Source organism: Scyliorhinus torazame, chromosome 7 (genome assembly GCF_047496885.1).
Source record: "Scyliorhinus torazame isolate Kashiwa2021f chromosome 7, sScyTor2.1, whole genome shotgun sequence".
NCBI lineage: Eukaryota > Metazoa > Chordata > Chondrichthyes > Carcharhiniformes > Scyliorhinidae > Scyliorhinus > Scyliorhinus torazame.
In genome coordinates this window covers 293,633,621-293,656,132 of record NC_092713.1, presented here as the reverse complement: position 1 = coordinate 293,656,132, position 22,512 = coordinate 293,633,621, and the positions used below count along the sequence as shown (strand labels likewise).

Below are 22,512 nucleotides of genomic sequence, written 5' to 3'. Positions count from 1 at the left end.
TCATTTATTCCCATTGATAGCTCTCACTATGTATTTAATAATAGTTACAGTTTTGCAAATTGGATTTCAATGTGTCGATCACATTTCCATCACAAATATCACCTCTGGAGCTTTCTCTGATAAATCAGTAAGTTTATCCAGTCAGTAATTGAGCCATGATGACTTGGAGGGTCCCAGAATCAGTTCGTTGATCTCAATGCGGGTGGCAGTAAACGGTACAGCATATCTGGATCATTGGAGCAGAAAATTAACCAGGATGACTTCTGGTTGCGGCTATGCGGAGGTAAGCCGCACGATTCGGCAGCTCCCGCTATCACGGACGTTCGGGCTCTTTAGAGGAGCCCCAATGGAAATTTTTTTGAAGACGACCCGTGGGGACGGGAAGAGCGGTCCCCCTTCAACTTTTATGGACCGGACCAGAAGTGAAACGGCCAAAAAAGCGGCATTGGAGCAGCGGGAAAAGCGAGGGAAGAAAAGCAAAATGGCGGCGGCCGGGGACAAAGCGGAGTGTGGGCCGGAGCTGCAGGAGGTCATCAAGCGCTGCTTCGAGGAGCTGCGGAAGGAGATGCTGGCGCCTATACTGTCGGCGATTGAAGGACTAGGGATGACCCAGAAGGCTCACGAGGTAAAGATCCAGCAGGTGCAGAAAAGAGTCAGTGACAATGAGGACGAGATCTTGGGCCTGGCGGTGAGAGTGGAGGAGCACGAGGCGCTGCACAAGAGGTGGACGGGAAGACTCGAAGACCTGGAGAACAGGTCGAGGAGAAAGAACCTGCGGATCCTGGGTCTCCCTGAAGGAGTGGAGGGGGCCGATGCCGGGGCATGCGCGAGCACGATGCTCGAGTCGATGATGGGCGCGGAGGCCCCTTCGAGGCCGCTGGAGCTGGATGGGGCACACCGGGTGCTGGCGAGGAGGCCCAAGGCAAACGAGCCGCTAAGGGCGATGGTGGTGAGATTTCACCGTTTCACGGACAGAGAGAGGGTCCTGAAATGGGCCAAGAAGGAGCGGAGCAGCAGGTGGGACAATGCGGAGATCCGAATATACCCGGACTGGAGCACGGAGGTTGCAAAGAGTGGAGCGGGTTTCAACCGGGCCAAGGCGGTGTTGCACCGGAAAGGAATGAGATTCGGAATGCTGCAGCCAGCGCGACTGTGGGTCACACACAAGGATCAGCACCATTATTTCGAAACGGCTGAAGAGGCGTGGAACTTTATTCAAACCGAAAGGTTGGACTCAAACTGAGGGTTTGTAAGGGTGGGGGGGATGTTTGATGTTTGATGGTTGTTTTATATAGGGGGTCAATCACACGCAGGAAATGTTACGTGGGCTGGGGGAGAGAGGCAAGGCCGCGACAGGAGCTGCGCCAGAGGGGGCGGGGTAGGCTTAGGAAAGCGCGGGGTTTTTCCCGCGCTAGGGAAGAAAGGCGGGAGGGGGAATGGAGGAACGTATACTGATTGGGAGATTCCCACACGGAGAGGTCAACGGGACGACGTGGGAAGCTGGGGTCAGCAGGTGTCTGCTGACTTACGGGAGTGAAATGGCGGGAGCAAAAAAGCTAGACACGTATCTAGCGGGGGGTGGGGGGGAGGGGGCGGGGGGGGCGGAAAGGGTTGCTGCTGCACTGGCCGAAGGGGAATGGGACACAGAAGAGGTGGTCGGGGCGGGGGTCTCCCGTCTGGGGGACTAGAGGGTGAGGGCGGCGCGGACACGGGACTGGCCTAGAAAAAGAGATGGCTAGTCGGTGGGGGGGGGGGGGGGGGGGGGGGGGCTCCAATCCGGCTGATAAGGTGGAACGTGAGGGGCCTGAATGGGCCGGTGAAGTGGGCCCGAGTGTTTGCGCACTTAAAGGGACTGAAGGCAGGCGTCGTCATGCTCCAAGAGACACATCTGAAGGTGGCGGACCAGGTCAGGTTAAGAAAGGGATGGGTAGGACAGGTATTCCATTCGGGGCTGGACGCGAAGAATAGAGGGGTGGCAATATTGGTGAGGAAGCGGGTTTCATTTGAGGCCAAGAATATCGTAGTGGACAATGGAGGTCGATACGTGATGGTGAGCGGTAAGTTGCAGGGGACGTGGGTGATGTTGGTAAATGTATACGCCCCGAACTGGGATGATGCCGGATTCATGAAGCGCATGTTGGGGCGCATTCCGGACCTGGAGGTAGGAGGCCTGATAATGGGTGGGGACTTCAATACGGTGTTGGACCCAGCACTGGACCGCTTCAGATCGAGGACTGGAAAGAGGCCGGCGGCGGCAAGGGTGCTTAGGGGGTTTATGGATCAGATGGGGGGAGTGGACCCGTGGAGGTTTGCCAGGCCGCAAGCCAGGGAATTTTATTTTTTCTCCCACGTGCACAAAGCCTACTCCCGGATAGATTTTTTTGTTCTGGGCAGGGCGCTCATCCCGAAAGTGGAGGGAACAGAGTATTCGGCCATCGCCGTTCCGGATCACGCCCCGCACTAGGTGGAACTGGAGCTGGGAGAGTAGAGGGACCAACGCCCGCTGTGGCGGTTGGATGTGGGACTGCTGGCAGGTGAGGTGGTGTGTGGTAAGGTGAGGGGGTGCATCGACAGGTACTTGGAGGCCAACGACAACGGGGAGGTGCGGGTGGGGGTGGTATGGGAGGCGCTGAAGGCGGTGATCAGGGGAGAGCTAATCTCCATCAGGGCTCATAGGGAGAAGACAGAGGGCATGGAAAGGGAGAGGTTAGTGGGGGAGATTTTAAGAGTAGACAGGAGATACGCAGAGGCCCCTGAGGAGGGATTACTTGGGGAAAGACGACGTCTCCAGACGGAGTTTGATCTGTTGACCACAGGGAGGGCAGAGGCACAGTGGAGGAAGGTGCAGGGGGCGACCTACGAGTATGGGGAGAAGGGGAGTCGGATGCTGGCACACCAGCTCCGTAAGAGGATGGCAGCGGAGGAAATAGGGGGAGTCAAGGATGGAAGGGGAGCCACGGTGCGGAGTGCGACGAAAATAAACGAGGCATTCAAGGCCTTCTACGAGGAGCTGTACAGATCCCAGCCCCCAGCGGGCGAAGAGGGGATGAGATGATTCCTAGACCAACTGAGATTCCCGAGGGTGGAGGAGCAAGAGGTGGCTGGTTTGGGGGCACCAATTGGGTTGGAGGGTTTGCGGAGCATGCAGGCAGGGAAGGCCCCGGGACCGGACGGGTTCCCGGTGGAGTTCTACAGGAAGTACGTAGACCTGTTGGCCCCGCTACTAATGAGGACCTTTAATGGGGCAAGGGAGGAAGGGACCCTGCCCCCGACAATGTCGGAGGCGACGATTTCTTTGATCCTAAAGCGGGACAAAGACCCACTGCAATGTGGATCGTACAGGTCGATCTCGCTCCTCAACGTGGATGGTAAGTTGCTGGCAAAAGTGCTGGCTACGAGGATCGAGGACTATGTCCCGGGGGTGATCCATGAGGACCAGACGGAATTTGTAAAGGGCAGGCAACTAAACACCAATGTGCGGCGGCTCTTAAATGTGATAGTGATGCCATCGGAGGAGGGAGAGGCGGAGATAGTGGCAGCTATGGACGCGGAGAAGGCCTTTGACCGAGTAGAGTGGGAGTACCTCTGGGAAGTGCTGCGTAGGTTTGGGTTCGGGGGAGGGTTTATTCGTTGGGTTAAGCTCCTTTACAGAGCCCCGGTGGCGAGTGTGGTGACGAACCGGCGGAGGTCGGAGTACTTTCGGGTGTACCGAGGGACGAGGCAGGGGTCCCCCCTGTTGTTTGCATTGCCGATCGAACCCTTGGCCATGTCATTGAGGGAGTCTAGGAAATGGAGGGGGGTGGTCCGAGGGGGAGAAGAGCATCGGGTGTCGCTTTATGCGGATGACCTGTTGCTGTATGTGGCGGATCCAGTGGAGGGGATGGTGGAGGTCATGCAGACTCTAAGGGAGTTTGGGGATTTTTTGGGCTACAAGCTCAATGTAGGGAAGAGTGAGCTTTTTGTAGTACAGGCAGGGGACCAAGAAAGGGGGATAGGCGAGCTACCGCTGAGGAGGGCGGAGGGGAGCTTTCGGTACCTGGGGATCAAGATAGCCAGGAGTTGGGGGGCCCTACATAAACTGAATCTGGCGAGGTTGGTGGAGCAGATGGAGGAGGATTTCAAAAGATGGGACATGTTACCGCTCTCGCTAGCGGGTAGAGTGCAGTCGGTCAAAATGGTGGTCCTTCCGAGGCTTCTTTTTATGTTTCAGTGCCTTCCCATCGTGATCACCAAGGCCTTTTTTAAGAGAGCAGGTAGGAGTATTATGGGGTTTGTGTGGGCGAATAGGACCCCGAGGGTAAGGAGAGGGTTTCTGGAACGCAGTAGGGACCGAGGAGGGTTGGCGCTGCCGAACCTAGGGAGCTACTACTGGGCAGCAAATGTGGCGATGATCCGCAAGTGGGTGATGGAGGGAGAGGGGGCGGCATGGAAGAGGGTGGAGATGGCGTCCTGTAAAGGAACGAGCCTGGGGGCGCTGGTGACGGCCCCTCTCGCTGCTCTCGCTGTCAAAGTATGCTACGAGCCCGGTGGTGGCGGCAACGCTAAGGATCTGGGGCCAGTGGAGGCAGCACAGGGGTGCAATGGGAGCTTTGGTGTGGTCCCCGATCAGGGGTAACCACCGGTTTGTCCCGGGGAGGATGGACAGGGGGTTTCAGAGCTGGCATCGGGCGGGGATTAGAAGAATGGGGGACCTGTTCATTGATGGGACGTTTGCGAGCCTAGGGGCACTAGAGGAGAAGTTTGAGATACCCCCGGGAAATGCTTTTAGATACATGCAGGTGAGGGTGTTTGTGAGGCGGCAGGTGAGGGAGTTCCCGTTGCTCCCGGCACAGAAAATTCAAGACAGGGTGATCTCGGGTGTATGGGTCGGGGAGGGCAAGATGGCGGCAATATACCAGGAGATGAAAGAAGAGGGGGAAGCACTGGTAGAGGAGCTGAAGGGTAAATGGGAGGAGGAGCTGGGGGAGGAGATTGAGGAGGGGTTATGGGCTGATGCCCTAGGTAGGGTTAATTCCTCCTCCTCATGTGCCAGGCTCAGCCTGATACAATTTAAGGTGGTCCACAGAGCGCACTTTACAGGGGCGAGGTTGAGTAGGTTCTTTGGGGTAGAGGACAGATGTGGAAGGTGCTCAGGGAGTCCGGCGAACCATGTCCATATGTTTTGGTCATGCCCGGCACTGGAGGGGTTCTGGCGAGGAGTGGCGGGAGCAATATCTCAGGTGGTGAAAGTCCGGGTCAAGCCAAGCTGGGGGCTAGTAATATTTGGAGTAGTGGACGAACCGGGAGTGCAGGAGGCGAAAGAGGCCGGCATTCTGGCCTTTGCGTCCCTAGTAGCCCGGCGAAGGATCTTGCTAATGTGGAAGGAGGCGAAGCCCCCCAGCGTGGAGACCTGGATAAACGACATGGCTGGGTTCATTAAGTTGGAGAGGATAAAGTTTGCCTTGAGAGGGTCTACGCAGGGGTTCTACAGGCGGTGGCAACCGTTCCTAGACTATCTCGCGGAGCGTTAGAGGAAGGCCGGCCAGCAGCAGCAGCAACCCAGGGGAGGGGGGGGGGGGGGGGTTACGTTCTGTGATGGGGGGGGGGGGGCGAGGGGGAAAGGGGGACTTGCCTGGGGGGTGGTTGAGCAAGAGAACACATGAAGGATTTGGGAAACTGGCACGTACGGGAGAGAGCCAGTGTACAAAGCTATGTAACATATCGTTTTACCATGTATATACCTTGCTATGTGCGATTTCTTGCTATTTTGTTACGAGGGGGGGGGTTTATTGTTTGTAAGGGTGAAAAATTGTGTTGAAAAACTTTAATAAATATATTTTCAAAAAAAAAGAAAATTAACCAGGATACCTGCTTTTAATTGCGATCCAGAATCCCTTGCAGTGTGGAATGGCAAACATTAGGGAAGGACCGGACTGGGCACTCGTAAATAGTCAGTGCCAAAATTGTAGAATTGTAGTGAAGTTACAACATGAAGACAGACCGATCAGTCCAGCAAGTCTGTATTGATATATATCCTCCACTTGAGGATATACATGTTCACTTATTTCACTTCAGCAACCTATTTCACCAATGTTAGATATTGACACAATCTCTGCCTGAGAGATTCACTTCCCATCCTCCCCTGCACCCACACTCCCCCAATCCACCCCAGGGCTGGACAGGCAGGCAGCGGCTGGTAAAATTATCGAGCACAGGCTGCTTCATGTGCTCGCCACCTACGCACCTCTGCTGGGATTTTATCATCGGGAGGTTGGGGGAGGAGGTGTTAATGGCCACTTAAGGGCCTCCGCCACCACAAAAGGGACTTCACCCACATCAAGGAGGTGGCACCATATGACGGCTGGTGACATTTCTAAGGGCTGGGAAGGGATGACGAATCAATCCTGTTTGGACATTCTGCTGAACAGAGGCCCACCGCAAGATATTTTCCCTTTTTCATTACTGCTCTCCCTTTCCCCACTGCCTCGATGAACCTGGTCCCATGCCCACCTCCCTTTCCGGGGCCTGCAACCTGGCCCTTGTGAAATCCTGGACTTACTTTGCAGTCCTGTGTATGGTTTTGTCCTTCAGTCACAGCAGTGACCACAGCTCCCGGTGGTACTCTTTAAAATTCATTTTTACAGTATGTGGGCAATGCTGGCTCGGCCAGCATTTACTGACCATCTCTATTTGCCCTTGAGAAGGTGGTGGTGAGCTGCCTTCTTGAACCGCTGCAGCCCCTGAGGTGTAGGTACACCCAGTGTGCTGGTAGGGATGGCGTTCCAGGATTTTGACCCAGTGACAGTGAAGGAACGGGGATATGTTTCCAAGTCAGGATGGTGAGTGGCTTGGAGAGGAACTTGCAGGTGGTAGTGTTCTCGTGTGTCTACTGCCCTTGTCCTTCTCAAATGGTAGTGGTCGTGGGTGTGGAAGATGCTACCTAAGGAGACTTGATGAGTCCTTGCAGTGCATGTTGTCGATGGTACGCACGGCTGCCACTGCTCGATGGTAGAGGGAGTGAATGTTTGTGGAAAGGATATCAATCAAGCTGGCTGGATGGTGTCGAGCTTCTTGGGTGTTGTTGGAGCTGCACTCATCCAGGCAAGTAAAGTGTATCCCATCACAATACTGGCTTGTGCCTTGCAGATGGTGGACAGGATTTGGGGAATCAGGAAGTGAGTTAATCGCTTTCTCACCTGCTCTCGTAGCCACAGTATTTATAAAGTTAGTCCAGTTCAGCTTATAATCAATGGTAACCCCCCAGGATGTCAATAGTAGACGATCCAGCAATGGTAATGCCATCGAACGGCAAGGGAGATGGTTAGATTTTCTCGTGTTGGTGATGGTCATTGCCTGTCAATTGTATGCATGAATGTTACTTGCCATTTGTTAGCCCAAATCTGGATATTGTCCAGGTCTTTCTGCATTTGGACATAACTGCTCAAGTATCTGAGGAGTCACGAATGGTGCTGAACATTGTGGAACCGTAAGCAAACATCCCCACTTCTGAACTTATGTTGGAAGGAAGGTCATTGATTAGGCAGCTGAAAATGGTTGGGCCTAGGACACTACCTAAGGAACTCCTACAATTATGTCCTGAAACTGAGATGATTTACCTCCAACCACCACAATCACCTTCCTTTGCGTCATGTATGACTCCAGCCAGCGGAAGTTTTTCTCTCTTTTAGCACTAGAGAGCTGCTGGCCGTATGTGTGAGGAGTCCTGCCTTGAGTCAATGAATGATCTGGCAGCCATACAATAGCTCCTGGGTGACCTGGTCAAGCAGGGAAGGTCTCGCCCTGAACATTTCAGCTTGGGGGTGTGGGGGTATGGGAGGAGATGGAGGGAGGTATGATCACCGCCTCCAGATAGAATTCCTGCCTCTCTTACACTCACTAAGCCTGGCAATGGATTCCCTAGCATCACAACCTTTATTTAAAGAAGGTTCTCCAGCTCTCTGTCCTAAATCTCTTACTTTTAATCTGATATCAATGTCCCGTTGGTCTAGTCTCCAATAACCACTACTTTTATTTATCCTGTCACGTTGCGTCATAATTTTCAGCATCACAGTCCAGCTGCATTTTCATTCCCTATTGCATCAACATGAGAACAAAATAACATAATAGATAGGAACAGGGGTAGACCATTCAGCCCCTCTAGGTTATTCCGCTATTCAATGAGAGAATGGCTGACTTAATCTTGGCCTCTACTCCACTTTCCCCATGAACTTTGACTCCTCTGTATTTCAGAAATCTGTCTGACTCAGTCTTGAAGATATTCAATGACTCCATGACTCTTTGGGATAGAAAATTCCTCAGGTTAATGACCCTCTGAGGGAAGAAATTCCTTTTCACCTGTGTCTCAAATAGGCGACCCCTATTTTGAAACTGTCTTTAGGTTCCATCATGATAGGAAACATTCTCTCAGCATCAATCTTGACTCCATCCCTTTGCAATAAAGGTCAACATTCGATTTTCCTTCCCAATTGCTTGCAATACTTGCTTGCTAACCTTTTGCGATTCATGTACATCGACATCCCGATCTCTCTGTACTGAAACGTTGGCAAAAAGGTTTCAGGAAGGCATTGAAGGACAACTGTCTGATTCCCTTCCACCGCTGTGTCATTTTGCCAGTGGTGGGAAAGGTGGCAGAGGGGCCTCTTGTCGGGAGTCCAATTGAACCACTTAAGTGGTCAAGTAAGGACAGGTTCATGGCTCTGGGATAATGTTACCACATTGAGCGAATCTGCTGCTGGGTGGGAGATCACCAGACAAAGCCTGGGGGCCTTCAAGCAGGTTTTGTTTGGGACCCCTCCTTTTTTGATCGCAGAATTGCCTCATAGTGGCAATGGTCACCCCTGTGGCAATGGCATTGCCTTCCTTCAGCAACCCCTCACCCCTCTCTTCAGGGCTCCCTATCTGGCTCTGGTACCCTCACTTACTTGCCTTCAAGGGCACACGCTCATTGGTGCCCGCTCATTCACCATGTGCAGTCCCAGAAATGGCCACCACTAGCAATGGCGTTACTGAGCTGCCGGCCTTCTGATAGAGCTGAAAGCCCGTGGGAGTGGGTGGCAAAATGGGACCAGAGGTCTTTCCACCCACTGAAGTGGGGTAGCTCCTCCCACCCTGCTTTCGGCCTCACGATGGAACATCTAGCACCTTTGTATCCCCTCACAACTTGCTTTCCTACCTCTCTTTGTATTGTAGAAAATTTGGTTCCGTACACACAGGCCCTTTATCCAAGTCATTAACACTGAGTGAAAATAGTTGAGGCCCCAGCACATGATCCCTGTGGCACTCCACTAGTTAAAGTTTGCCAGCTTGAAAATGGTGCATGTCTCCTGACTCTCAGTTCCCTGTTAATTAGTCAATCCTTTATCCACATTAATATGTCACCCCCAACACTCTGGGCTCCTACCTTTTATGTAGCACTTCTCAAGTATTTTTTGGCAATCCATAGACACTAATCTACTGGTTCCTCTTTATCCGTTCTGCTTGTTACATCCTTAAAAGAACTCAAATAAATCTATCAAACATAGTTTCCCTTTCACAAAATCATGCTCACTGAATGTCCTGCTACTTCTTTAACTTTCCATTGAGATGTGGAGAAATGTCTGCATCCAGAGAGCGGTGAGCCCATGGAATTCACTCCCACAAAAAGCAGTTGAGGCCATAACATTATGGCCGCAATTCTCTGGCTGTTCACTGGCGGTGGGATTCTCTGTTCCCACCGGTGGTGCACCTCCGCCCGTTGGATCCCGGTGGCATGGGGTGGCTTCAATGGGAATTCCCATTGGCAGCGGCAGGAGTAGAGAATCCCGCCGCCAGCGAACGGTGCGCTGCCTTCCGTTGCCGAGAAACACGTGGTCATAATGAATGATGGAGCAGACTCAAAGGGCCGAATGGCCTCCTCCTGCTCCCGTTTTCTAAGTTTCTATGTATAATCCAGCATTTTTCCATTGACAAATATTAGTCTAACAGCCCAACAGTTTCCTGCTTTCTGGCACCCTACGTTTTGAACAGGGGTGTTACATTTGTAGTTTTCCAATCTGCAGGGATGTTCCCAGCTTCTGATGAGTTTTGGAAGGTTACAACCAATGCATCCACTGTCCCTGGCGCCACTCTTTTAAGACTCCAGAGGACTTCATTCGCATTCGTTTGCCTGGTACCTTTTCTAACATCCCTCCTGTTTGGTGGAACAAATGCTGCTTTTAATGCTGCAGCTGAGGTTTTCCTCAGGTATTATTACATCTTAGCTTTTCTACCCACTATTCCAGGGTTAGATATAAATGGTCATTTGGATGTGGTAACAGGTTTAATGGTATGAGGGAAACATTCACCCTCAAGTGTTTCTCTGTTGACGATAGCTGTGGATTGTAGTGATATTTAGATATCAACATACATGATCAATGTATGTAAATGTCGTACAGTCATTTCAACACTAGATGGCTCACAGTCAGATACTATAAGAACTGGTTTCCCGCTTTTTCTAAGTCAGATGATGATGTGATTCAGAACAGTGAACAGGGAAGACATAGAATAGCTAGAGTGAGAGAAGTTAGAACTAGTTTGTTCTAATAGTGTATAGTTATACAGTTATCTGTATTGTACTTTAATTCTTTATTGTTAGTTTAGTATTGAGTAAAAGGACTCACAGTTTATTATTTTATTATTCATTAAATAGTTAATCTTTTAACAAGAAGACTATTGTTCATTTTATCATCCTGGTGAATTCAAGGGTAATATATATATTTTAGAAAAGTCATTATTTAAAATATTACATGGCTCAGGCAACTTTCAGTGAGAATTTTAAACAAATTCCAAGTGAGAATACAATAAGTACAGTAAAGGAAAAATTGCGATCCTATTGTGTGACTTTTTAAAACAAAAATTATCTCAAAGTGCGTCAACAGGCCAAAAGGCCGAAAACATTGTTAATAAACCGGAGACCAATTAATATTAGTGGGGAAGTGCAATGGCAGTAAGTTTACCTTTGGGTAATAATCTATGATGATTCAGCTGCCTGTTATACATATCTTCTTGTTTTTATTCCACGTGGCTTCAATGGGAATGAACAACAGGCAGGATGTATAGTGGGCGAGCAAGCCAATATCAAAACAGATGGTATTGTTTGAAAGTCAATGAAAGCTGTACTTTCACCCTGGTCTCATTTTACCATGTATTTTCCACTTCAGGTACATCTAGTGTAGCGAGAGCATGGAGTGGCACCTTTGATGAACTGCTAGGCAAACGCATTGAGAACTTTCTCAGCAACACTATCAAAATGGATGCCCCAGGATTGGCTAAATATCCAGATTTCTTTGCTGTGTGTTTGATAGTGTTATTAGCAGGTAACAGTAATTTATAATATCATTAATAAATGAGCAATTTTGTGATCAGTTCCAGTTCTAACATGGAAACAGACCACCTTGACCTACCAGTTGGTGTCAGAATTTATTCTTAATGCAAGCAATTAATTGTCAGATTTATCCAAAGCACAGTGGTTAGCACAGTTGCTTCACAGCTCCAGGATCCCAGGTTCGATTCCCGGCATGGGTCACTGCCAGTGCGGAGTCTGCATGTTCTCCCCGTGTCTGTGTGGGTTTCCTCCGGGTGCTCCCGTTTCCTCCCACAGTCCAAAGACGTGCTTGTTCGGTGAAATGGCCATGATAAATTGCCCTTAGTGGCCAAAACGGTTAGGAGGGATTATTGGGTTACGGGGATAGGGTGGAAGTGAGGACTTAAGTGGGTCGGTGCAGGCTCGATGGGCCGAATGGCCTCCTTCTGCACTGTATGTTCTATGTAATAATAATAATCTTTATTAGTGTCACAAGTAGACTTACATTGACACTGCAATGAAGTTACTGCGAAAACCCACTAGTCGCCACACTCCGGTGCCTATTCAGGTACACTGAGGGAGAATTCAGAATATCCAATTCACCTAACAAGCACATCTTTTGACACTTGTGGGAGGAAACAGAGCACCCGGAGGAAACCCACACAGCCATGGGGAGAACGTGCAGACTCCGCACAGACAGTGACTCAAGCCGGGAATCGAACTTGGATCCCTAGTGCTGTGAAGCAACAGTGCTAACCACCGTGTGAACAATTACACTTCAGAAAGTGCTTAATTAGCCAAGGAGTGCTTTGGGAGGTTCTGAGATTGTGAAAAGCACTCTACACATGCAAATCCTTTCTTTCTTATTGACAATGCTAACTAAGGACACCATCTCATTTGGGGCAGCACGGTAGCCTTGTGGATAGCACAATTGCCTCACAGCTCCAGAGTCCCCAGGTTCGATTCCAGCTTGGGTCACTGTCTGTGCGGAGTCTGCACATCCTTCCCGTGTGTGCGTGGGTTTCCTCCGGGTGCTCCGGTTTCCTCCCACAGTCCAAAGATGTGCAGGTTAGGTGGATTGGCCATGATAAATTGCCCTTAGTGTCCAAAATTGCCCTTAGTGTTGGGTGGGGTTGCTGGGTTATGGGGATAGGGTGGTGGTGTTGACCTTGGGTAGGGTGCTCTTTCCAAGAGCCGGTGCAGACTCGATGGGCCGAATGGCCTCCTTCTGCACTGTAAATTCTATGAAATCTCAGACTAAAGGGGCGATCCTTTAAAACAGAGATGAGGAGGAATTTCTTCAGCCAGAGGGTGGTGAATCTCTGGAACTCTTTGCCGTAAAAGGTTGTGGAGGCCAAATCACTGAGTGTCTTTAAGACAAAGATAGATAAGTTCTTGATTAATAAGGGAATCAGGGGTTATGGGTAGAAGGCAGGAGAATGGGGATGAGAAAATATTAGTGGCCTAATTATGCTCCTTGGTCTTATGGTCTTATGAGGCTCCATAAAGAATATCCATTCTTTACCCGGAACTTGGAACTTGCTGTCACACGGAGTGGTTGGGACGAATAGCATAGGTATATTTAAGGGGAAGTGAGATAAGTAGAAACATAATATGATCACAGGAAATAGGAGCATGAGTAGGCCATTCAGCCCCTCAAGCCTGCTCTGCTATTCAACAAGGTCATGGCTGATCTTCTACCTCAATGTCCCTATCCCTTGATATCTTTAATATCTAGAAATCTAATAATTTCTGCCTTGAACGTACTCAATGACTGAATCTCCACAGCCATCTGGGGTTGAGAATTCCTGAGATTCACCACCCTCCTCATACAGTCCTAAATCGTCTACCTTCTATTCGCCCCTGGTTTTAGACATTCCAGAAAGAGGGAACATCCTTTGTGTATCTACTCTGCCGAGTGCTGTAAGAATTTTGGATGCTTCAGTGAGATCACCGCTCATTCTTCCAAAGTACAGGAAGGAGAAAGGAATAGAAGGAGATGTTGATAGGGCGTGATGGGGTAAAGTGGGTGATAGCACACGTAGAGCATAAACACTGGCAGAGAGTGGTTGGACCAAATGCCCTGTTTCAGTGCTGTAATAATTTGATGTATCAAAGTGTCCTCATTAGCAGATAACTGAAATGCTCTTCACACCCTCTCCTTTTTAGGTCTTCTGTCATTCGGTGCAAAAGAATCAACAACAGTAAATAAAATCTTTACAACTATTAATGGCCTTGTGCTTGTGTTTGTCATTATTGGAGGTTGCATCAAAGGAAACATTTATAACTGGAACATTCCTGTCGAGATGCTGGTCAACATCACTGCAGAAACACGGTATGTGCCAGCCTTCACCCGCTGGCCATTGGACATTGAAGGTGTGGAGTGAATGTGTGTATGTCAAAGCGATGGATCAATGCCTCAACCTGCGAAAGTTATAAAATGTCAATGCCTGGTGCTCTGCTGACCAGCTCTTAGCCTATCATCATCGCAGCTTGAATGAATGTTTGCTTTGTATAAAAAATACTTGATCAGCAGTTAGTATTTTCACAAATGTTAGCAAAAATGAACAGAAGCTAAATAATTATAATTGAGCAGGAGAGTGTGAATAATTGGATTGCTCTTTGAGCTAAAACAGACGCAGTGGGCTAAATTGTTCTTTCTGTGTTGCATTATTCTTTTTTTTTAAATTTAGAGTATCCAATTAATTTTTTTTCCAATTAAGGGAAATTTAGCGTGGCCAATCCACCTAGCCTGCACATCTTTGGGTTGTGGGGGTGAAACCCACGTAGGCACGGGAGAATGTTCAAACTCCACATGGACAGTGACCCAGGGCCGAGATCGAACCTGGGACCTCGGCGCCGTGAGTCAGCAGTGCTAACCCACTACGCCACCGTGCTGCCCTTGTGTTGTATTATTCTACGATAATAGAAACATAGACCGGAATTCTCAGACCATTGGGATTCTCAGGGCTGGCTTCACCGTTTGTGAGACTAAATGTGGAGGAACTGTGACGTTTTATGACAAAAAAAATCTGCGCCGACTCTTCACTGATCCTGCAACTGATGAGGGGCTAGCAGCCGTGCCGAGTAAAACTCCCAGCTCCCAAGATATAAATGCCTAGCAAATGACCAGTTCCGTGGCCGTGCTATCGCACGGAAGCGACTTACAGCTGTCGCACCGTAAAACATGGCGCTCGCCGTGCATGGACCCGACCTGCCAAATACTGCCCCCCTGGCCACCCCGTAGTCACCCCTTGGCCACCCCCTCACCAGTTCACCCAGCCCTCGCGGATGCCCTCCCTCCCGGCCAGCAGCACCGCTCCGGCCGACTGTGGTAACGCTGGACAGTCCCGTGCGGTCGGAAACTCGGCCCATCGGGGCAGAGCTTTGCCGGAAGGCCTTCAGGTGACGCGCTAACGCCGATCCAACAGCGTGTGGCGTGCGACATGATGACACCGTTTCGGAGGAGGCGGAGGATAGAAAACCGGTGTCGCCCCCAATTTTGGCATCAGAAGTGATTCTCCGCCCGATAGCCGATTACAGAATCAGCGTCGGGGAACGGTGAATCCCGCCCTCTGTTCCTGCTGTCAGTGCACCCCGTCCATGGGTTTCCTGGTGGTGTGCGGTTTCTTCAATGGGACAAGCGACAGGAAGAGAGAATCTTTCCACCAGCGATCGGCGGGCTGCCGAGTAACAGGTGGCTGGGGGCGAGATAATCCCACCCATAGAAACATCGAAAATAGGAGCAGGCCATTCAGCTGTCGGGCCTGTTCCGCCAATGAACATGGTCATAGCCGATCCTCTATCTCTTTTTTTAAATTTAGAGTATGCAATTCTTTTTTTCTAATTAAAGGGGAATTTTAGTGTGGCCAGTTCACCTACCCTGCACATCTTTTTAGGTTGTGGGAGTGAGACCCATACAGACACGGGAAGAATGTGCAAACTCCACATGGACAGTGACCCGGGGCCAGGATGTGAATCCTGGTCCTCGGCGCCATGAGGCAGCAGTGCTAACCACTGCGCTACCGTGCTGCACTAGTTGATCCTCTATCTCAACGCCATACTCCAATGCGCTCCCCATACCCCTTGACACCTTTAAGTCTAGAAATCTATCCATTTCCTTCTTAAATATATTCAATGATTTGACCTCCTCAGCCTTCTATGGTCGAGAATGCTCAGAATCAATGTAAATTTCCTTGGTTAATTTAGCTTCTTTCCATCTGAAAGTGCCATCTCCTGCTGCATGGGATTCACAGGTGCCAGCTGCCGTGCATTAGGATCCTAATTTATCTGTGTACTTTGCATCTTATTGAACCTCTCAGGGTCCAGGCACCCAGTTCACTGGTCTGAGCTTGGGGATTGGCTGGAGGATTGACTCTAACTACCAATGACAACATGGAGAGAAAAAACAAAATGGCCGGCGGCAAGGTCAGGCTCAATCATGGTTCTACCTGTAGCTGAATTGTTTGCTGATGCTCTCTGTCTAAATTAATGGACAAAGAATATCCATGTGGTTGATGCACTGGAGGGCACATCACCTGTGAGTCTGTACCACAGCATTATCACAGGGAGAGGGAGAGAACATAATAAAGAAATGATGCTTTGGTCAACATTGTGTGCTTATATGTTTCTTATGTTCTTTAGAAATCTGTCCTCAACGATAAACATAACCAGTGATTATGGAGCAGGAGGATTCATGCCGTACGGATTCAGTGGTACTCTGACCGGTGCTGCCACTTGTTTCTATGCGTTTGTAGGGTTTGATTGCATTGCGACTACAGGTAATTTCTTTTGGAGCTGAACAGAAAAACTATGAATACTGTTTGTAATGAAAGCAGGTTATTGAACATCACTGTCATACCCAATAAAAGGCATGCCATATTCATAAATTTAAACACGGACGATGCTGATGTGGAAACTTTTGGAAGAGCCTTTATTTATTTTAGAACTGATTAGCTGTTAAGTTGGCAGCCAAAGAGGTCAGATAACCTTTGTGACTTCAACACAGACTATCACAATTCCAGGAATTTCGAAATGGAATCATAATATGTGGGTCCCTTTGAATGGACATCCCTCAGTTGTGGAATTCAAACCTTCCTTTGTTCAAAGCTTGCTTCAAGTGTCCAGGTTTGTAATGTAACTGAGGAAAGCTGACATGACCAGTTTTCCATAAGTTAACTGTGAAAGCTCATCATTTACCTTCTATTGTATACTAATGACCGTTGACCATGTGAGTGAAACTGGCTCTCTGATACTATAAACTTTTTATCCCAAAACTCAGAAGCGATCTGGGGTAGTCTACAGAACAACACTGATAAGGCAACAGCTGAATAGAAAAGTTCTGCTACTTTTGTTTTTTAAGAACAAAGAGGCTTAGAAGGCTTTTTTAAAGCCTCCCAGTCTCATTCCAAAACTCAAGATCAACTGTAAAGAAATTGGACTCAATAGCCACGAGTGCCTGACTTCATGACACTCCTGATATTTGTCCGTAGCTGTCTGAACTTACCTGAACTACAATTCAAGAGTGGGAAAAAGCTTCTTTCTTCACTGGATTTACAGAGACATGTGAACTGTTAACAATTCTTTTGGTTTAATACTTGTAGAAGTCCATTATCTTCTTCAATCATATCATTCCGGAGTGTGTGGCATGTGACTGACAAAGGCCAGAATTTTACATTTTATTTTCAGACATATTTCCGACCTGGAAGAATGTTAAATCACGGGTGATGATGTCATGAGTGCATCCCGTCATCATCATGAACTCATGCAATATTATGGTCAGTGGGGGTGTGCAGGAATATGTGGCATGCCCACTGACAACTAATCAGCCACTTAAAACAATGAAAACATCAATTGACTCAAATTTAATCGAGAAATTGAGTGGGCAAGACAGACAGGCAGCCAACCCGGTTTTGCACTTTTCTCAACAAAGGGCCGATACAAAAGGGCTGGAGAATTGGCTTTGTGAGTAGTTGGGAGTTCAGGTGAGAGTTTACAGTGGCTTTATTGTTGAGTATTCAGACCTTTTCCTCTGGATTCTTGTTCTGGCCTTGTTCTGAGGATTCTTTTGTATAGTCGACTCTGTGCATGGGCAGTTTTGTGTTCCCCGCGGAGGGTACTTCCTCTTAGGAAGAAGAGAGGGGCTGAAGGTACCGGAAACCAGGGGCTGGATTCTCCGCACTCCGCCGCCAAAATCGCAGCTGGCGCGGGGGCAGACAATCCATTTCCCCGCACGGAATCGGGACCGGCGCCGGTTCTCCGATTCTGCGGGCCCCGAAAAGCGGTGTACTCGAGGAGTACACCGGGCCACCTAGGACCTACCTGGGGCAATTGTTGGAGGCCCACTCCGCCATCCTCTGCCCCTGACCAGCTGCGGACCCGTACGCGGCTGCCCTGGTCGGGGGCGGGCCGATCGGACGGCAGGGGGGGCCTGATATGCGGCCGGGCAATGTTTATGCGGGCTGTCAGGGTCATGCGCGTGTCCGATCGGGGGGTTTATTTTCAGGGTCTAGCTCCGGGGTCCGAGTCCACCATGGAGCACGCGCGGTCGCTGGAGGCCACCGCCGTGCACATCCGTAGCCTCCGATCCGGAAGTGCTTGGGCCCGTATCTGCACCAAAACCTGCTAGATTTATGTCGGGTCCCTGCTGACCCCCTGCAGGGCTAGGAATATATAGACCCGTTACGCCAATTTTTCTGGCGTGAAAGTCCACCGCTCTGACGCCGGCGTGGTGACATAGTCCTAATAACGGAGAATCCAGCCCAGGTGTCCGCAAGCTGCAAAGAAAACTGTAGGAGAAGAGGTGCTGGCACAGGGGGTGCAGCGCCAACTGGTGGCAGGCATGGCAGAAGGTGCCACTATCCTGCTGTCAGAGTGTACAGGCAGCAGTACAGCTACCTCAACATGTCCAAGGTCCAGAGCCGCAGGGGACTCTGCCTCTCTAGGGACATTGTGACATAGTTATGTCAAATAATCAGGCTGGAGATTGCCTTCAGCCACTTGCCTATCGCTCTGAAGGTCACAGTATCCCTCAATCTTTATGCATCTGGATCATTCAAGGGATCGGTGGGGGATATGTGTGGTAGTGTCCTAATCAGCTGTCCATAGCTGTCTCAAGCTGGTGGCTGACACTCTCTTCAGATGGGTCCTCATATTCATTCATTGCTGGACACACTAAGTCAGCCAAGCTGAGCAAACCAGAGGTTTCGCAACTATTGCTGGGACCGCCACATCCAGGGTGCTATAGATTGCACTCATGTGACCATCAAGGCTCGAGCGGGTCAGCGAGGTGCCTTTGCAAATAGGAAGGGTGACCACTCCATGAATGTGCAGATAGTGTGTGACCACCAAACCCAGATTCTTTACGTCCGTGCAAGGAACCCTGGCAGCACCCATGATGCATGATGCCCCACACCCAGACGCCAAGTGTTGCCTTTTTTACCTACTGTAAATATGGCAGTCAATGAGGTTGCCCTTCTTTCTTTGGATATCAATATTATATAGCTCAGAGTCGCCAGGTATCAAATGATACCACCACAAGGTTCAACCAGATATCGATCAAAGAGCCAAACACCAGTTAGTTAGTTCAGGATCAAGGGTACTTTATTTACACACACAATTAATCATGCAACATAAACACTACTAGTTAAACTACACCTATCAACTATGACAACATGTACTTAACTTCAGGCACCCGGCTTAGGTCAGAGGGACAGCTGCCGTTGTTCGGATCTGTATCTATCGAGTCTGTAGAAGTAACTGCTGCTCAGCTGGGCTCATCCGTCTGGTAGCGGGCGTTGAACGTGACCTTGCTTCTGGTGGTGCTGCACTTGGAAGTAGACGTTGCTGGAGCGCCAGGTCCAAGAGAGGCCAAACACATGGTGGTGTCTCTTTTTATTCTTGGGGGTTTTCGCAAGCCAATAAAGGGGCGGGGGTCTTGATGGCTGGGCGTGTCTCAAGCGGTCATTGACGCTGTTGTTTACGCTTCCCTATTACAGGGAGTGGCGCCGAAATGTCTGGGAGTGTATCGGTCGCTCAAGTATCAGTCCTTTGTCTGGCGGAGATGGGCCATCAAAACGCTAATCGGTTGGGGGTTTCGATGCCGTCTGGATTCCTCGCTCACAAATATACATTCAGGCTCTGAGCCTGCCTGAATCTCGCATTGTCCATTTTTCCCACTATGCTTTGCAACCTTCCCTGTTCCTGGTTGCAAGTGGCCATCCCAGATGGCTACACAAGGCTGGTTGTGGCTCCAGCTCAGCTGCATAGTTGGTTCCTGGGTGACAAAAGAGTTTCTGTTGAAAAGATGGCTCATGTCCCCCCCCCCCCCCCACCCCCCACCCCACACCAGTCCCTCAGACAGATCCGGAAAAGAGGTACGATCGGTGTCATGCCTCCACAAGAGTGGTGGTTGTGAAGGCTGTTGCCCTTTTTAAACCACAGTGTGTCTTAACTCGTATATGGTGGGCAAATGACTATGAGACTCAGTTTATAAAACAGAACAATATTTATTCACGCGCACACAATGGTTATGGTTGTTCAATCACACACTCTCAATCATAGTTTACACTATACACCAATAGTTCCAAGATCTTAACTTGGCAGTGACTGATAAGCATTAGGCAGATATCGGCCTGTTATCTGTAGTTCTGGTCTTGTAGTCTTCTGTTAGTTGGTTATCAATCTGGTTCTCTTCTGGCACTGGTCCTCCTTCTGTTGGTAGTGTGGATGGTGTCTTTCGTCTGCCGGTGGAAGTCTCCTTTGTTAGTTACTGCTGCTCAAGAGAAAGAATGAATCCGTGCAGGAACTCTTATGCTGTTTGAATTTTGTGACACTTTTTGGTGGGCGGTCTCTTGGTCATTTGTCAATCAATTGATCAGGGCTCAATCAGCCTGACCAATAAAGTCCAATCAGGGGCTGCCACATCAATTTTGGGGTGGGCACTCAGTGGCCGTACTTGAAGGTGTTGGAAAAATGTAGGCCGTTCCAAAGAAGGAAGTTAGGTGCCGCTGTGTCTGGTAAACAATTGTGATTAACAGGTCAGCTCTATTGATCCTGTTGGTGGCCTGGAGATAGCCCTTTACTTATGTTGTTTGCATCAAGCTGTGACTTTGTTTGAAGTCTGCAAAGCCTTTTCCTGTAGCTTTACTTGATCTGCCTGCAGCCTGCTTGTCCATGCCCTTGACAACTTTTCCCAGCATCTCTTGCTGGACGCCATTTTAGGTGGCCACAAGGCTATAGAGCTGCTGAACATGAGGTCCCTCTACCTGGAGGTTCTGGGGGTGCCCTCCAGAGTGAGTGTCGCTTAACATTGCGGTCTACTGCGCTCTGCACATTCTGGCACTGACAAGGGGGAACCCACTCGAGGATGAGGATACCACACGTCTCAGAGGAAGACTCTACTGATGGAACCATTGATGAACCTGGGCAGGCACAAGGTGAGGATGAGGAGGCAGACTTGACAAACCTTCAGGGAGGCAGGGACACCACAGAGGCCTTGGTTCAATGCTCTTTAAGCTGGGCTGCCAAGATGTGGCTTCCCTCTCTGTGCAAGGGAACTGCCCCCGTCAGACAAATTTCAGAGAATACAATGCCATTAACCTAATGTGTCTCACAATCTCTGTAATAATGTTTGCTGCCCCTGGTGTCTATCATAAGACACTGATGAAGCTTGCACCTATGGGAAACATGAGGAGACTCAGGGTGTTCAATCAAAATCTTGATTTATTTCAGCACCAGAATTGCCAGCAAGGAACAAAACAAAGTCTCAAATACACAATACATGGTACTAATGAAATGAATGTATGACATCAGTGAAAATGCCATCCCGTGCTCATGGTGCTCTCAACTCTCCCCATCCCACTCTCTGGCAGTGTCATTGGAGGCAGATTGCTGACTCTGATATCACATTGACTCTGACGGCCTTCGTGGTGGTCCTCTGGCCAGCAGGGTCTGAGCATGCTCCCCCTGGGAGGGTGCGACCAGCGACATGGCTGGGAAATCCTCAGTTGTCGCGGTCTCAGAAGATGCCACAGTCACTGGCAGAGGAGCTGCCACCCTCACCCGGAGCACCGTGAGAGGAGTCCACAGAGGTGACAGGCAGCTCGTCTGCCTGTGGGAGGTTTGTCTGGACCTTCCTGCTCACCATGATGGATGTGCAACTAGCAGAGAGATCTCATCCATCTCACACACTGTTGGTGACCTCCTGAGGTCATTACCTGTGTGTGGGCTCACAGGCCCGAGCGCAACCCTGGAACTCCTGATTCTCTTCCCGGAGATGCCTCTCCATGAGGGTCATCGCTCTCTCAATCAAGGAAGTTGTGCACTCAGTGCTCAGGGTCAACACAGAGCGCAAGCTCCTCGTGGACTTGCTCATGACAGATACCATGACATGAAAACCTTCAGGGATCTGCGTCAGATCTCCCCGCAAATTCCACTGGACATCCAGCATCAGCTGCCTGATGGATGACTCCAGACTCTCATCATCTGTCTTGGACTCAGCCCTGTCCTGGCCTCTTGCAGCCCTGCGACAACTGGTGCCAAAGGGCCTTGATCAGCTCCTCATGTGAGTTCAAGTTGCCCTCACCACAGTGCGCTCCAAGCTGAGCTAGCACGCCACCGCCCACTGAATTTCCTTTATCCCCGCTGGTGCTTGATGCAAAGTGCGGATGTGGTGAGGTGGTTTGCCCAATGGTTCCTCCCTCAGGTGTCCAGGATAGGGGTCCTCGGGGTCAGCGGTGCATTATGATGATGGTGCTTCTGAGGGAGAAACGGAACATGTGAATTAAGAACATCATCACTAAGTGTCTGAGCAAGCACGATGGTTGTTTGCCAAAATGGACATTTGCCTCACTGAGGCAGTATGAGTGGCCAAATGATGGGTGTCCAGGATTTTAACTTCTCATTGGATGCCACAACTCGGCCCTTCTTGCACACTCTCCCACTATCATATATACCCACTGCACTCTTACCATCCTGCAAGACTCTTGCCTCTCAGAGACTTGTAGACCTTCCTCCTCCATGTCCATGGCACCCATCTCAAACCTGGACAGGCTTAGGATGTTGGGCATCCCACCACCCATTCATATGCGCTCCAGCTTGTTATGGCTTCTCTTCTGAAGGTAAGCAAGTGCATTCACTATTCCGCCCCCCACTTGCTACACCATTCCAGCATTGGGGACCCCCCCACCTGC

The 22,512-nt window shown here is 49.8% G+C and overlaps 1 protein-coding gene across 1 annotated transcript in view; it reads left to right on the top strand.

Annotated features, from left to right (window-relative positions):
• Positions 1-22,512, top strand: part of LOC140427099 (cationic amino acid transporter 2-like) — a 73,381-nt gene that overhangs the window by 11,458 nt on the left and 39,411 nt on the right. Inside the window, exons 3-5 of the mRNA XM_072512614.1 lie at positions 11,178-11,333; positions 13,490-13,655; positions 15,965-16,101. Of these exons, the coding sequence (XP_072368715.1) occupies positions 11,178-11,333; positions 13,490-13,655; positions 15,965-16,101 (459 nt within the window). The remainder of the gene's footprint in view (positions 1-11,177; positions 11,334-13,489; positions 13,656-15,964; positions 16,102-22,512) is intronic.